The sequence below is a fragment of the Astatotilapia calliptera genome, chromosome 6, assembly GCF_900246225.1.
Source record: "Astatotilapia calliptera chromosome 6, fAstCal1.2, whole genome shotgun sequence".
In the NCBI taxonomy this organism is placed as follows: domain Eukaryota; kingdom Metazoa; phylum Chordata; class Actinopteri; order Cichliformes; family Cichlidae; genus Astatotilapia; species Astatotilapia calliptera.
This window is the reverse complement of record NC_039307.1, coordinates 29,927,062-29,944,104: the sequence shown is the minus strand read 5'-3', so window position 1 is coordinate 29,944,104 and position 17,043 is coordinate 29,927,062. Positions and strand designations below refer to the sequence as shown.

General features: G+C 43.1%; 2 protein-coding genes across 3 annotated transcripts; both read left to right on the top strand.

The window, feature by feature from the left end:
- Positions 1-3,510: 3,510 nt before the first annotated feature.
- LOC113024469 (actin, cytoplasmic 1-like) lies at positions 3,511-7,136 on the top strand. Its single transcript, XM_026171592.1, has 7 exons — positions 3,511-3,615; positions 4,629-4,754; positions 4,841-5,080; positions 5,581-5,827; positions 5,912-6,103; positions 6,200-6,381; positions 6,469-7,136. The coding sequence occupies exons 2-7, from the start codon at positions 4,632-4,634 to the stop codon at positions 6,610-6,612; spliced, it is 1,128 nt and encodes a 375-aa protein (XP_026027377.1). The 5' UTR covers positions 3,511-3,615; positions 4,629-4,631; the 3' UTR covers positions 6,613-7,136.
- Positions 7,137-8,868: 1,732 nt separating this feature from the next.
- fbxl18 (F-box and leucine-rich repeat protein 18) lies at positions 8,869-13,912 on the top strand. 2 transcript variants are annotated; one of them, XM_026171588.1, is made up of 8 exons: positions 8,869-8,967; positions 9,077-9,288; positions 9,991-10,188; positions 10,322-10,671; positions 11,073-11,208; positions 11,290-12,368; positions 13,352-13,570; positions 13,686-13,912. In XM_026171588.1, exons 2-8 carry the CDS (start codon positions 9,235-9,237, stop codon positions 13,840-13,842), a joined length of 2,193 nt encoding a protein of 730 aa, XP_026027373.1. In that variant the 5' UTR covers positions 8,869-8,967; positions 9,077-9,234; the 3' UTR covers positions 13,843-13,912. The 2 variants fall into 2 exon arrangements, with proteins under 2 accessions (XP_026027373.1, XP_026027372.1); XM_026171587.1 differs by having other exon boundaries at positions 9,074-9,288.
- The last annotated feature ends 3,131 nt before the right edge of the window (positions 13,913-17,043 follow it).

The window sequence follows — 17,043 nt, the reverse complement described above, 5'->3', positions numbered from 1 at the left end:
CCAAGTGGTCCTGAACAATAGTTCTCCAGGCTTTCTTCAAAGTTCCTATTTGGACACTGGCTGCTTCCTGACAGGAGAGATGCATCAGGATCTTCACCTGATCCAGTTGATCCATCAGTGGAAAGGTCAAGAAGTCATAGTTAAGGAAAGGAAACTGGGAGAAAAGGGTGACGTGTGCCTAATTTCATAAGAAGTGTACTGAAAATCAGTGGCAGAAGGTCTGATGAAGGGGTAAATCCAAACTGGAATTTATGTATTTTTTTTGGTTCACATCATTGTCTTTTTATGAAGGAGGTAGGGAGAGCGCTACCACAGTGAGTGTCTACATTAATCTGTAAAACACATTGGAGGCTCTGTCAGCCAGTGGTGTTGGAGATCTTGTCAGAATTGATGGAATTATGAACACAGAAGAAGTGCTGTCAAATTTAGATCCACCATGCAATACCATCTGGAAAGCATCTAATTGGCAACAAGTTTATTTTTCAGCATGACAGTGATCCAAACACACCTAATACAGTAAATGCATACCTGGGTAGAAAAACACACAATGAAAGATTATGAATCGGCCTCCCCAGAGGCTGGACCTCAACATTACTGAAGCAGTGTGGGATCATCTTTACAGAGAACAGAACAAAAAGCAGTATAACAGAGAAACAAGAAAGCTTTGAATGTCCTTTAGAAAGCCTCCAGAACTATTCCTGAAGACTACTTAAAGTATGAGAAAGCTTGCCTAAGAGTTCAGACTATGTTGGAGAGTAAGGATTGTCATACAAAGTATTGACTTTCGAGTTCCTTAGAATTGTACAAACTCTGTTTTTGCCTAAACAAAATATAAAGAAATGAGGTGACGCAAGCATAATACTGCATATCATTATTGTTCCTAATCTTGTAGCCCTGTATCTCATCTGTTAGGGGCCTAAAAGAAAGGTTGTGTGTCCCTGTGACTCTAAGATAGAACATAATATTTTAGAATTAAAAATTCAGTAAGCTTAAAGGTTGACCGAAGACTTCGTGCTAATGCCTTACATTATACACATGAGATGCATTGTTATTTCACAGTAATAAATGTGCTATTATTTACTAAATGCGGTTTCTCTCATACCACACATACACGAGCCCCGCCCCCTCAATGCTGTGTATGAAACTCTGCTGAAATGTGACCATTAAACGACTGGAAACATGGTGAAGATTGAAACAGGTATAGTATGCATACTGAGCACACATGGTGCTCACATACAGAAAAAGAGAGTGGCTGAATTGGAGACTTAGTGGGAGTTTAAAGGAAGAGGGTGGGGAGAGAAGGGGATGAGTGAGAAGTGGACAGAAGCTACCTGCCAGCTTCTTCCATATACGGTCTTAGTCAGAGCTGGCCTTACCCAGGACTGTGAGTTTCTCTGACTGTGTGAGTGAGCAATGCAGGGAGGGAGTGCCTACATTTGTGTGTTGTAATGCGTGCATGAGTCATGCAGCTGCCTAGTTTTGAAATTGCTCAAGCAAAGGCGTGAGATTGAGAAACTACTGTCTGGATAGAGAACAAAGTTTAAAAGATTATTTTGTAAGATACATTTAATCATTTAAAACTGTGATTGAAACATAAATCGGATAAAGAATACATAAGAAAATGTGAGCGGTAACAGACAAACATGGCCTTAAAAAGGGAGATTCATTCATTTCCTCAGAGTGGTCACATGACCGGAGCAGCGCATTCTTCCCCCCATGTGACTCTCTCCAATATCTCCTTATATGGACGTCATCCAAAGGAACTCTTAAAGGGATGGTGGTGCCCTGGGTCTATACTTGGTGTGTGTGCGTGCGTGTGTGTGTGTGTGTGTGTGTGTGTGTGTGTGTGTGTGTGTGTGTGTGTGTGTTTAGCGTCAATTCAAAGCAGGATAATGCTGAGCGGAAAAGCCAGTTCTCTGATCACCTGATTGCCTACCTACACCTAGGTGTGTGTGTGTGTGTGTGTGTGTGTGTGTGTGTGTGTGTGTGTGTGTGTGTGTGTGTGTGTGTGTGTGTGTGTGTGTGTGTGTGTGGTCACTTCCTCCATCTGTAGAAGTGAGGCACTTTAAAAGCTTGCTTCCTGTGCCTTTTGGTGATCCAGCTCCCATATATCCTTATTAGGAACACACAGGGCCTGTGAGAATTCCGAGTGTAAGTTTATGAGGCTTTGTCCGGTGCCCTTATTGAGTTAAAGCCCATCCAGCCACCTAATCTCTGGTCAACTTATAAAATGAGCCTTGGAGGAGGATTTTCATTATAAAAATTTAAAAAAAAAAATCAACAAAGAATTGAAATAGTTTCAGGCCAGAGGCAAACAATGGTGTGTGAAATACCTGCCTGTGTGTAGGCTGTATGCATACCAGAAGTGAATCATGTTCCTGAGTAATCAATCCAGGCCTAATTGTTTTTATTTTGACACCTAATATAAGTATGTTCTGAAAATAACACGCCTGTTTATCACACGTCATTCACAAGATTAGCCCCGTAAACTCAATTGCACAATTCCTGCGAGGTGATGAAAAGGTAAGACATTTACAGTCTCAGTTTTCAGTTTTATTTGTCATATGCAAGTTAGCACAGGGTCAACATTGCAATGAAATGTATTTGACGAGCAGAAGACAGTCACTCAGCAGACTGGTACAGTAAAAAATAGTAAAGAGCAAAATATTAATAAAATATAGTAAAAGAAAAAAGATTTAACAGTTAACAGACTATATATATATATATATATATATATATATATATATATATATATATATATATATATATATAGTCTCGTTACAGTCATGCCCTAAACATTACCGCAATTCAGCCTGGATACATGCATTACTGTCAGTCTGCACTGTGTGCGTTTGTGTTTGTGTGACGCTGGTGTGCCGGGGCAGAAGAGCCAGATAGAGGGTTAACCGTGCTGTCAGTGACCCTGAGATTAAACACCATCCCCAGTCCTGTCACCACAAACAAGCATCCTGCAAACAAATGGGAAATGGAATGGTGAAATCCTCTTCTGAAGCATTCCCTGACCCCGTGAATAAAATTAAGAGCACTCATTCATGGGTATATTATATCACTGAGGCTATAATCAGGATGATCCTGGCACCGTCACAATGTAGAGGATGTAAAAACGACGTAACTATAGGCTGGATTAATTCAGTCTATTAAAGTAATAACTAATACATGCTCAGGGACCATTCAGTGCTTTGCAGCAGGGGTTGTGGGATTTGTCATCCACTAGTCTGTATCCCACTTATGTATTATTATCACATTATGGCAGACAGTTTTAAAAAATCAGCAGGTTTACTGAACACTGAACGACCCCGGATTGATAACTTTTAGGGAGGTATATGGGTTAGTTTAGTGGAACTTGTCCCCCCACTGCTATGTCAGAGCGCACAAACCATGATCTGCATGCGCCACACCCAGTGGATGGAGCCGAACCAATCAGCGGGCGCCGTGCGGAAAGTTCTCCTTTTATGGAGAGGGGCTGCAGCACGAGCCCTCATAAAAATCCTCCACTTTATTGGCCTTCATTGCAGTCAAGTTCAGACACTACATCCTACCGGAGTGTAGCGCTCAGTCACAGTTCTCATACACCGAAAACCCTCCCTCACACAGGTAAGACAACTGCGGAATGTCGGTGGAAGTTTCTTCCTCATATTTTAACGCTTTAATGTAACATTTTGAACAGCGAGTGTTTTCTTTTTATATATATATATATCACTCCTTAGCTTACGAACCAAGTCGTTTTCTCATTTCAAGCTGAAGCCACTTGCTAGGCTTTACAGTGTTCCTATTATTTTGACCGCCACAGTTTTAACCATGTAACGGTTCGGTTTAGAAATGTGGTGACATGTTGCCGCTTATGTTTAAGTGGGTGTGAAATAACCTTGCCACTCGATGCTGTCATCACTTTGTAGTCCGACAAATCAAGACTACGTGTTAAAGGAAAAAAGCTTGACCTTCTCGCTTACATGTAAGCATCCACTGTGGCAGGTCTGCAGCTCTGGTGTCTCCGGTTTCAAACATTCAAACACCAGACCAGGCAAATGCAGATTAGATGGATTAGGCTTATAGAGACTTTACTAATTTTGTAAGTAGAGCTTCTGAAATTAAAGGTTTTTGCTGTGTCACTGCAGCTATCAGTTAATGTGCAAATCCTGGTGCGTCTGCTTCAAATAAATGTGCGAAGTTGGCTTTTTGTTCGTGTAACCTTGCAAATGCGTCAGTCACGACGTTCAGATATATCAGATTTAACTGTGATTTGTAGAAGTTCGTTCAGCTGCTAAAGGGTTTTCTGTGTGGTTAACGGTTGTGGTGAGCTCGGTGAAGGGAGTGGTCGCCTGTCGGTGTCATTTGAGGTTTAGCGACACGCGGGGCGGCTTCCGGGCCGGTCTACAGCAGTCTCTAAGCTGCATTCACTTTTGCCTTATATGGCCATGGCCAGCCCGAGTGAGAAACTGCCTTTGTTTCTCAGCTCTGGATTAGGACTCAACCTTGCGCCACTGCGACATCCAGCGTCCGTTCTCAATAACTGCAAGACTTCATCCAGGCTGTCTGCCAGATGTATCGCACACTGCTGCTGAACATTAGGATTAAAAATCCTTTCCTCCTGTTACTACTTCATACAGAAAATGGAAGACGAAATTGCCGCCCTCGTTGTTGACAACGGATCTGGAATGTGCAAAGCTGGCTTTGCAGGAGATGATGCTCCACGTGCTGTGTTCCCCTCCATTGTTGGACGCCCCAGGCATCAGGTACATATTCCTTAATAAACCTCACATACCTTGTAACCTTATAACTGCTGACCTTTTCATAATCACACTGCTCTTTGCATTCCTAGGGTGTAATGGTTGGTATGGGCCAGAAAGACAGCTATGTTGGTGACGAGGCACAGAGCAAAAGAGGAATCCTGACCCTCAAGTACCCCATTGAGCATGGAATTGTCACCAACTGGGATGACATGGAGAAGATCTGGCATCACACCTTCTACAATGAGCTGAGAGTTGCCCCTGAGGAGCATCCAGTCTTGCTCACAGAGGCCCCCCTGAACCCCAAGGCCAACAGGGAAAAGATGACGCAGGTAACAAGAGCTGACACCTTGACGAACTTCCCCCTAAGTCAGGAAACTGTTGAGCTGCAGTGCCCAACAACAGGAAACTATGTTGCCACTCGGGTGTTTCTTCCCCTGCTCAATCTGTCTTTCCTCATCCTCCTTCAACCCTCCAGGTTTCCTCTGCCCTCGACTGATCTTTTCAGCTCTGCAGATGCTTCAGGTTTCTATCTCTGCACTGTGATGCATCAGGAATGAGCTGCAGCATGGGCACTGCTGTTTATAAATTAGACTGAGACTTGTGTTTAACTACACGGGTGTCTGCATGAAGCAATGGATGATAATAGAGCAGTTTGCTGCACTTTAACTTTTAGAGTCAGTGTAACAAAGCAGTTTTCTATTGTAGTTGGCATAATACTCAACCCAGTGTGCTGTTCTTTCTGTACAATTGAACTAACACAGAAACTTATTTCAGAGTACTTTGGCTTTTAGTTTCACTGATCATCTCTTTTCTCCTGCTGTTCTTGCAGATCATGTTTGAGACCTTCAACACTCCTGCCATGTATGTGGCCATCCAGGCAGTGCTGTCCCTGTACGCCTCTGGTCGTACCACTGGTATTGTCATGGACTCAGGTGATGGTGTGACCCACACTGTGCCCATCTATGAAGGCTACGCTCTGCCCCATGCCATCCTCAGATTGGACCTGGCTGGCAGGGACCTCACAGACTACCTCATGAAAATCCTGACTGAGAGGGGCTACAGCTTCACTACCACAGGTGAGCATGAGGATGGTTTTTGAGACATGATGTGAGGCTTTCAGGGTTTTCTTATCTTAACTGTAATGTTTTCTTGTCTCACAGCTGAGCGTGAGATTGTGCGTGACATCAAGGAGAAGCTGTGCTATGTTGCCCTGGACTTTGAGCAGGAGATGGGAACTGCTGCCTCTTCTTCATCCCTGGAGAAGAGCTATGAGCTGCCTGATGGACAGGTCATCACTATTGGGAATGAGAGGTTCCGTTGCCCAGAGGCTCTCTTCCAGCCCTCATTCCTTGGTAAGCAGCGTCAGTTTTAAGACAGATTTCTGTGATTTGTAAAAAGTAGTCCTTAGCAAGGCTAACCTTAACCCCTAATTTTCCAACTCTCCACAGGTATGGAGTCTTGTGGTATCCATGAAACTACCTATAACAGCATCATGAAGTGTGACGTTGACATCCGTAAGGACCTGTACGCCAACACTGTGCTGTCTGGAGGTACCACCATGTACCCTGGCATTGCTGACCGCATGCAGAAGGAGATCACTTCACTGGCACCCACCACCATGAAGATCAAGGTAAAATTCTTGTTCTGTCTGTTTTATTATAAGTTTATAATAAATGGACTGTATTCATTGCTGACAACTCTACTTCTGCCCTTGCAGATTATTGCTCCCCCAGAGAGGAAGTACTCTGTATGGATTGGAGGCTCCATCCTGGCTTCTCTGTCCACCTTCCAGCAGATGTGGATCAGCAAGCAGGAGTACGATGAGTCCGGCCCCAGCATCGTCCACAGAAAGTGCTTCTAAACAGACTGTCCCCACCCCCACCAAAACACACTGCTACAAACCCAAACTAGCTCAGCATACATGCCTACACCACCACACTGGTGTATGCTGAGCCTACACCTCTTCCATTTTCCCTCATCACTCTGGCTATGGCACCATGCCCCCTGATGGGGAGAAACTCTGCAGGAAGTACGGAGCATCCCAGGCGGTGTGAATGTGTGAGAAACATGATATCCATTGTCGTGTTTGTGTAGGTCATTCCAGTTGTCTTTGTTCACCACCTTATTTGCCTCTATGAAGGTTTATTCTCTGGTGGGCTCGCTGCCCATCAGAACTGTAGTATTGCTTAATATGTAAATTATGTAATCTGAAACTTGTTTTGTTTTTGTACTTTCAGCCTTAAATGATACTTGGTCCAGTTTGTTTTTGTCATCATGCAAAAGACAAGGCTTGTACCTTGTATTGAGGTGTATGAAGGTTTGTGCATAGGGCTTTAAGCCTCTGGTGTACACAACAACCCAATAAAGCGCACATGTCTGACTCAAGTCTGATTTTGTCTTTATGTTGAATGCATCAAAGTAACCTATTCATCATTTGGCCTCAAACTGCACTCTGGGAAAGTTGTTTCAGCTTATTAAACTTAGTAAAATGCATCTGGAAGAGACAGAGGCTTTGCTGGTATAAATGGCAAAAGTCAAGAAGTGTGACACCTGGAAGTTAAACCATAGTGGATAGTAGGTTCAGTTTGCACATTAAAATTTAATAAAAGATGAACTCTGCACCCTTAATTTCAGGGGCAACACTTGTGACTTCAGTGTCATAAATGTAGTTGTGTGCTGTAACAATAAGCTACACCTGTCTCATGTTAATCTTGGCAAAAATATGACTGAAACAATAGTGTCTTAAATGACAAATCCAAGAACCAAAGCCTGCTTTTGTCTTAACACTTCAGCTTGCAGCTCGTAGGAAGGACTTGGGGGGTCATGTGAGGAAAGGAATCAAGGATGTCTAAATTAAGAAATGGGATAAGCATTTGGCGTGAATGGCATTGATGGCTGGAGCCCATTTGGCTACTGTTTGCATGTCAGTATAAGGTGCTGCACATGCAACAAACACTGATGCATCAAAGCCTCCATCCAAAAACTGTATTATGTGAATTCTGTAGATTCTTTTCTCAAGATTTTTCTTTAATCAGTTTAAAAAAAAAAAGAATTTAACACACATTTCAGTCTGACTGCTGTCAAGAGTTAAACAGCAAATTTTACAGTCATCAGCCTTCATGGCAGGCTAAATACTGAAGATGGATTTTGAGGAGTATAACTTTACTACAAAAATTTTCTTTATAGTGCCATCATGTGAATAACTGATTATGGGAAACAATCAGCTTTTTTTACATTAATGACTTTAGAAAATATATAAGATGTTATATAGTTCTATACATTAGGAAATATAAAGACTGCTGCACTGAAACTTTACTATCTTTCTGTTTAACACTAAAGCTGGCATACATTTGTCTTACCAATACTTTAGATTTGTGAATATTCAATAAATCCTGCATAACTCTCTTATCAGTCTGCATGCCAAAGTCAGGAGTGCAGGAGAAGTAATATGTGAGGGTGGGGCATGTATGAAAACAGGACTGGTGACTTGTGATTTGTGACTGGTTTAGCATATGAGACTTTTGAATTCTCCCTCAGACTGTCTTCTCGAGAGGCTTTTGATTCAGTGGAACCAGCTATTCCTCTCATAAACAGTTCCCTTACATCTGGTTGTATTCCAGCTGCCTTTAAACATGCTGTTGTGCAGCCTCTTATTAAAAAGAAGAACCTGGACCCTGCTGTTTTTTTTAACTACAGACCTATTTCTAAATTACCATTTCTGTCTAAGGTCCTTGGAAAAAAATGTTTTTAAGCAAACAGAGTATGTGGGAAAAGTTTCAGTCAGTGTCAGGTCACATTACAGAGATGGCTTTTTTGAGAGTTCTTAATGATCTGCTTTTAACTGCTGACTCTGGCAGCCCTGCCATTTTAGTTCTTCTAAACCTGTTTGCTGCCTTTGATACTGTGGACAGCAAGATCCTGCTGTCTCGTCTGGTATATGTTACCTCTAGGGCAGTGGTGGGCAACTCCAGGCCTTGAGGGCCGGTGTCCTGCAGGTTTTAGATCTCACCCTGGGTCAACACACCTGAATCAAATGATTAGTTCATTACCAGGCCTCTGGAGAACTTCATGACATGTTGAGGAGGTCATTTAGCCATTTAAATCAGCTGTGTTGGATCAAGGACAAATCTAAAACCTGAAGGACACTGGCCCTGATTCACTGTAGTGACCCCTAAAGGGAGCAGCCAGCAAAAGAAGACAGCTCTGTTATCGCCCTGTATATTTTTTTATATCTATCTAATAGCATCTATAAAAAAAAATACAAAACTTTATTTAATAACTTTTACAAAATAATTTGTATTTTATTGTGTAAATTGAACCAGCAGGAAGTGTGTCCGTCGCAAAAAGATGTCCGACACGTGCGACAGCATATATCGTCCGTGCAGCTAACGGTAACACAAACGTTCAGCCGCCTGTGGTTTCACGCAGCAGATTCACGGAACATGAAGCTCCAGCTGGGTGGATGAGCCTTTTTTAAAAAAACATGAGTGGGGATGTGTGCGGAGTTTCAGACGGCATGGATTACCAGATTTTACAGGTTGGTGAAGACGGCATTCACAGTTAGTTAGCGGTGCTGCTGAGCAGGTCAGCTCAAAGTAACGTTAGCGACAAAATGTTAACGCCGGTCAGGTAAGGTTATGCTCCAAACACTTTACACAATTATTTTTTTAATCCCGAGTTTGGTTTACCGGCGTCGGCAGTGTGCTGGAAATAAGTGCGTTTTGGTGTGTGCGCGTGTGGGTTTGTTTGTTTTGTTTTATCGAGAAAACCTGCTAAGCTCAAACGCCCTGGTACTAAAACCATTAAAAGGTTGTATTGTCCCGAAGTGGTATTATCAAATAAAAAAATAACCTGGAGCACAGGGACCACTATTGCCATTTTCTATTAAAAATGTTTCATTTTTATTTTGTTTCTGCTAAATAATGCTTCAGCTATAGTGGGGGTCATACTTCATGAATAAAGATAAACCATGGAGAAATGATTGTTTCTGATCGAGTAAATTGAATACTTAACACATACCTGATATTGTTTAAAAAAAAAAAAAAACGTACAAAAATGACAATAAAACAGGACGCATTAAAAGGAGAGCTGTACAACAGCTACATAAAATAATACTGTCATGGTATAAATTATATTGTCAATTAAATTCCTCTAGAAGGAATTTAATTGACTAATTTTCTAATATTCTCCAAATGGCCTAAAAGCGCCTGTCACTGACACTGTGTGCTGTCTGGTTCAGGCTGTGTGCGATGAGGATACCTTGTCTTCTTCGTCCGTGGGGATGTCAGATTTGTCTGATGAAATCCTGCTATGCATCCTGCGCCATATTCCAGTGTGTGACCTGCTGCTGAATGTGGCAAATGTCTGCCAGAAGCTTAACACGCTGTGCCATGACAAGACCCTGCTCACACATGTCAGCCTGTCTGAGGATTATTGGGTAACTTACTGCAAAATTCAAGTTCATGTATGTGTACAACTTTCCATGTATTTAAAAAAAGAAAATGCCTCTGTAACAGCAAGTTGTATTCTAATGAAACATTAAATAGACTCTGTTCTTTATTTCTCTCCAGGCTGATGACGCATTGGTTCGACGCATACTAAAGCAGCTGGCCAATCATGTGCAGTCTCTGAGCCTGAATGGCTGCTACTGGCTATCTGGCTCCACCATGGAGCACATCGCACGCTGCAGAGGAGTGACGCACCTAGATGTCACCGGTTGTCGCATCACTTCACTTCGCCTGTCCCGTCTCCTCTCCTCCCTCGCTTTCCTCAAATCCCTCGCTTTTGACGTGGCACCAGGTTTCAACTCTGCTCAGCTCAGCTCAGAGGCAGTGGATGCACTGAGCCGCCTGTCAGAGCTTAGGCAGATGCTGTTGACACCAAGCTACGGTGTAGTGCCATGCTGTGCCCAACTCCGCAAGTAAGGATGTTGGCCCTGACCCAACTGTGTTTTTTGATCCCTTCCCTCCCTAAACCCCTTTCAAATGCTTAGGAGCGGCCCTCTTCAAAGTCTAGAAATATTTGGACAATGTCAGTTTTTATAGGTTTTGGCTCTCTGGACCACCATACTGCGTTTCCTTGAGGTTTTCTGCCAGTCCTTTAATCCAGCCACTCTCTGATAGGTTTACTTTGATTTTTCTTTGATCTGCTTAATTTTCATGACATAACGAGGGAACATGTCTAATTAAAAAATCTATAAATAGCCTATAAAATGGCTGTCATTTGTAAATTATGTGACAGCTGTGTCTTTGGCTTAAAAAACAAATGTATGATATTTAAATGATACAGTGTTGTGTGCATTTGCTTGTCGTTGCACTGTAGGCTGATGTTGCAGTTTGACATCCCAGATGTGACCAAAGAGGGTGTCGGCGTTTGCTGTCAGTTAATGGTCGGTCAGAGCAGCGTGCCACATTACAAACAGCTTGAGGAGTTCACTGCCAGGCTGGCTCCAGGAGAGGTGAGTGTGTTGGGGCTTATGTCCATGAAACCTGTTCCTATATGGGCTTTAATTAACGCGCTTGTGTTGTCATGTTCTTAGGTAAACCAGACCCTGCTCCTCCTATACCTGGCAGTGTTCAGCGTTAACGTTCCGAAGCATCTCAGAGTTTTCCTTGTGTCCATCCCCGGCCCAAACCCGGCTCCCTGGCCTGCTGCCCCCTCAGTGGCTCAGAGCTTGGGTGAGCGGGGCGACCTGGTTGCCCTGCAGCTCCCTCGGTCATGGCTGGACTCTGCATCGCTCAAGCAAGCTCTGGAAGGAAACAGCCCCAAACACCTTAGCTTCAGCCGATGCCCGGCATTGTGGCCACAGGTGTTCCAGTCGCTGTTGAACAGTGGTGTAAGAGACGCCACGCAGCTGGTTAGTCTGAATCTGAGCGGGATCAACCACGTTCCTTACTCGGAGTGCAGGATTGTGGAAGATCAGCTGGCTGCTGGGACAATGAGCCAGCTGGCAGACAGCTGTTCCAACATTAAATACCTAAACTTGATGCACACACATTATCATCATGAAAACTCACCTGGGCTGGAAGGGGAAACCCACCTGTGTGCCAGCTTGGCCAAATTCAGACACCTGCTGTCTCTCACTCTCCCTGCCTGCGCCCTGTCAGACGGTTTAAATACAAATCACACGCAAATGCAGAACACTCATCTCTCTCCGCTTTTCCAGGGATTGAAGAAGGTTCCTCGTGTGGGCCTCCAGAATTACAAGCCTGCCTCAGAGTCCTCTGTGTCAGGGGACAGCACATCGGGGCTCGCTTTGCTGTTAGCTGGCTGCCTTTTTTTAGAGACCTTTGAGCTTATCGGTCCAGGCTTTGCTTCCACACTGCCTCGGCTTGAGCCGTGCACTCGTGCAAGCGTGGAGCCTCGTGGCATGTGCGCTTGGGCACGAGGAATTGGAGACGCACATTTGGCGGTGCTTGAGGCTTTGCCTCAATTGCGTCGCCTGACTCTGGCTGGTCTTCCTGGAGTTCTTAGGGGAACGGGACTGGTACAGCTGGCAAAGCAGTGCAGAGACCTGCGAGTATTATCCCTCGCCAATCTGGGTTCGCTGAAAACCATGAACTACACCGCTGCCTTGCTGGACACACTTAAACAGTGCACGCAGCTACAGGAGCTCAGGTAAGAAGATGACTTTGTGTTCGCTTTGTTTATATAATAGTATGAAGTATGCTCATAGTATGAAAATGTGCTTTAAAACTGTCTGATTTCATACACCTGAAGCAAGAACATTAACATCACTTAAATATTATTCGTATTTATCTTTTTTGCCCCCTATAGACTGTTAGGTTCATATATGCAAATGAGAGGATCTCATCTAAGAAGCACTAACCTGTATGACTGTCCAGCAGACAGTTGGCTCAGTTTTTTCTGTTAATTTGGAGAAAAAAAACATTAAGGAAATAAAATTTGCCCAACATTTTAAAGTTGACCAAATTGACCTGCCCTTGACTCTCTTCAATCAAAGCATTTAATGTTAATTACCTGTAAAGTGTAATTTGTGAATTATGTTTTGGTTTTGAGAGGCTTTTAAACAAATAGGATTTTCACTTTCCAGTTGTCCAATTGGTCTATATCAGGGGTGGGCAACTCCAGGCCTCAAGGGCCAGCGTCCTGCAGGTTTTAGATGTGTCCTTGATCCAAAACAGCTGATTCAAATGGCTAACTTGCCTCCTTAACATGTGTTGAATTTCTCCAGAGGTCTGGTAATGAACTAATCATTTGATTCAGGTGTGTTGACCCAGGGTGAGATCTAAAATCTGCAGGACACCGGCCCTCAAGGCCTGGAGTTCCCCACTCCTGCTCTTTATTTTACTCTGAACTGGGACAAATCTCAGACTGTTTCCTGGGCGCCTCCTGGGTGAGGTGTTCCGGGCATGTCCCACAAGGAGGAGGCCCCGGGGCAGACCCAGGACACGCTGGAGAGATTATTTCTCGGCTGGCCTGGGAACACCTTGGTGTTCCCCCGGATAAGCTAGAGGAGGTGGCTCGCGAGAGGGAGGTCTGGGCTTCTCTGCTTAGGCTGCTTCCCCTGCGACCCGGCCCCGGATAAAGCGGATGAAGATGGATGGATGCATAACTAACCACGTGCATCTGTTTCTTAGGTTGGAGCAGCCCTACCTGAATGCGAATGCGTCGTTCTTCGAGGCTTTGTCCTGCTGCTCCCGACTGCAGCGCGTCTGCCTTATTTCACGCTGTGGCACTTTTGACCCATCAGCCACAGAAACTTTCATGGAGCGGTGCTGCCATGTCGTCATGTGCCACATGTTCATGGGTGGCACCTTAGTGATGTGTCGCACGCTGCAGAAAGCTCTGCTGGACAGGTTGGTGACTGTGTTCATGTATTTAAAGCTAGGGGGCATATTCTGTCGAAAGTTTTACCTGTGGGGTCTTTTCACTCGTTTTGTGTATTTTCTGGCTTTTTTTTTCCTTCTTAAGGTTCTCAGCAGAGCGCCCGGCACTCAGTGTGGTCATCTATCCGTTACAACACGAAGACCTACCCTCAGTCATCAGAGATATCCCATTAACACTGCTGGACCGGATCACTTTGTTTCAGAGCCACGTGGCTCAACCACCACATTTATCACCATTGTGACCTCATCAGGATGCTTTAGTGTGATTGGTGCTCAGCAGTTGAGGTGCTCATCATTTTTTTTTTTTTTTTTTTTTTTTTTTTTCTCTCCCCTCCTCTTGCACGAAATAAAATCCACAAATGATGCTGAGACTGAATGTCATCAGCACCATCATTTCTGTTTGTGTGCTCCACGATTGTTTACATTTACACCGGTGATCATCTTTCCAAGGGAAATAGACTCACTCAGGCTCACGGTTCGTTCCAGGATGTTTCAGATGTACTGCGGCTCTGTGACGGTTGTGGCTTCTCTATCACAAATCATTACAGTTCCTTTAAAATGAAGTGCCAAAATGGATTTTAGGATGCATTTGTATTTTAAACTTTGTACCAAATATCATAATAAAGTCTGTGTAAATAATTTTTAATCCTTCCCTTGTGTGCTGCTCTTCCATTCATGGCAGGCTGTTATTTTTATTTATTTATTTATTTTTTGAAGTAACTATAGTGGAATAGCACTGGAGGTAACTTTTTTTTTTGTGTGTGTGTGTGTTTCAGTGTACTCAGTTTGAGACAAAATAATATATTGACATCTCTTTCATTTCAATATTCTCTGAGAACATAAAATTGGGTGGAGATTTGATTTATTTGATAAGTTATCATATTCATACTCAATTACCTTTTTATAAAGTATATTTGGGATCCAGACTTTTTAACACCATGTACAAAGTTCAAAATGAATTGGAAAGAAGCAGAAAGTCAAAATGAATCATTTAATGTTCATGGAACCCCATTTACAGTTAATTACTGCCTGTAGTCTTTGACCTACAGAGCCATCAGCAGGAGCTCTACTCAGACCTTTATTAAAGCCACTTAAAGATGGAGCTTCCTGTGTGATATTGGGCTCGCCTACAGCAGTGATGACCTCAGAGAACATAATGTCATCACCCTGACAAGCTGTTTGAGCTGCATGAATATGAATCATGTCCTTCACCGTCAGTCTGACTCAAACAAAGCACACAGAAAGTGAGTGAGTAGCCATGGATACCCATCAGTCTGTGTGACTTGGTCAGGAACTATGACACACTAAAATGTACTGTAGGTAGGCTAGATGAGAAGAAAAAGACCGGTTGCCACCTCTCCTCGGTTACATTTTCAGGTTTCTTCCTGTTAAAAGGGAGTTTTTCCTTTTCACTGTTGAAAAATGCTTGCTCATGGAGGGTTGTATGATTGTTGGGGTTTTCTCTGTATTATTGTAGGGTCCATGGGACCATGATATACAGCACCTTTAGGGGACTGTTGTTCTAATTTGGAAAAATAGAAATAAAACTGAATTCAATTGAAAAAATGAAGATCTGTCCACATTCGCATATCTGTAAACTCCAGCAGCTGCAAAATCTTTCCAAACTTCTTGCTGTCTGTGATTTCAGTCAGAGTCTCAAAAACACTCCGAACACTGCCGAAGCTGTCTCTCGTACACTGGGGTTGTAGATTTCTGATTTTTCTGATCAGCCACAGCAGCGAGTGCCATGCTGGCCTTTTAATGATAAAGACTTGAAGAAGAGAGAGAATTTTTATTTTCTTCAAAGGCAGCTTCAGGGTGCCATAAAGGCAGATTATTTTCACCAAGAGTACTTGACTTTTGTTGGTTTTGGGTAATTTGCATGATTAAAAATTAAGATCCAAATATATGTATCTACAGGGATTGTAACAGGAAACAGGTGCACTTCTTTCCACATCACAATTCAGTGCTTTGTCTCAAAATAACAGCAAAATGCAGAACTTAGAAAAAACCCCAAAATACTTAGTTCCTTAATTTCAAATAAAAGCTAGCATTGATTATTCATACATTTTTTGCACTTTTTATCCACTTTAAAGTTTACTGTGCTTAGTGTCGACGTGGGACACTTTTCAAACTTTGTTGTGCTATTGTACTAACTATGACTGTGCAATGACAATAAAGAGTTCACAGTGATGGAAACATTCCTCAGAGATTTTGGTCCATGTGGACATGACAGCATCATACAGTTGCTGCAGATTATTCAGCTGCACATCCATGATGTGACTCTCCCATTTTACCACCATGCTAAAGGTGCTGTACTTGATTGCTATCTGGTGACTGTGGACTCATTTTAAGTCCAACTCACCTTTAACTTAACTCTAAATCTTCAAGAAATCACTTTCATGACCTGAGCTTTGTTACATGGTGTGTTATCCTACTGGAAGCAGCCATAAAAAGATGGGTAAAGCCTAGTCCCAAAGGGAAAAACAATGTCAGCCACAATACTCAGATAGGCTGTGTTAAAGTGATGCTCAGTTGATGCTAAGGGGCCCTAAGTTTGCCAAAAAATACTCACCCACACTTTTACACCATCACTACCAGTCCGAACTGTTATAACTAAACATATCTGTTTATGCCAAATTGTGAACCTACAATCTGAATGTCACAGCAGAAATCAAGACTCCTCCGCTCGGAAAATGTTTTTGTAATCTTCTCTCGTGCAGTGTTGGTGAGCCTGTGCGAACTGTAGCCTCGGTTTCCTGTTCTTAGCGCACAGAAGTAGCACCTGGTGTGATTCTGCATACCTTGGTTGTAACGACTGGTTATTTGAATCACTGTTGCCTTTGTATCAGCTTCATTCTCCTCTGCCGCTCACAGAATATTTTCTCTTTTTCAGACCATTCAGTGTAATAAAAAGAGATGATCGTGTGGGAAAAGCCAAGTTAATCAACAGTTTCTGAAACACTCAAACTATCCCACCTGCCACACTGGAAGTCATGTAATGCTCGGTTTGACCATCAGCTGGTCATCTTGACCACGTCTACATCCCTAAATGCACTGAGTTCCTGTCATGTGATTGGCTGGTTAAGTATATGCGTTAACAAGCTTTAGCCTATTGAACTGAACTTGGAGCCCTCTGCTGAAATAATACCATAGTGTGACATGCTGCTGTAGCTTTCCTTGCAAGGGTAATAATGCTGACTAAACTATCCTGCCTATTCACTTGAGGGTTTATTACCTGTTTCATTTAAGCCTTGCTTGACCCCACCTGACCCGCCACTTAGATATTAACTAGAACATTTTCCTGGATGTTTAGTAAATAGAAAGATGTGGCTTTAGCCTTCACCTCATTTCACCCCATTCAAAAGACGGAAAATGTACTTTCATAGCCAGCAGGGGGCGATATCAATCTATCTAAAGATTATGTGAAGCCTAAACACCAC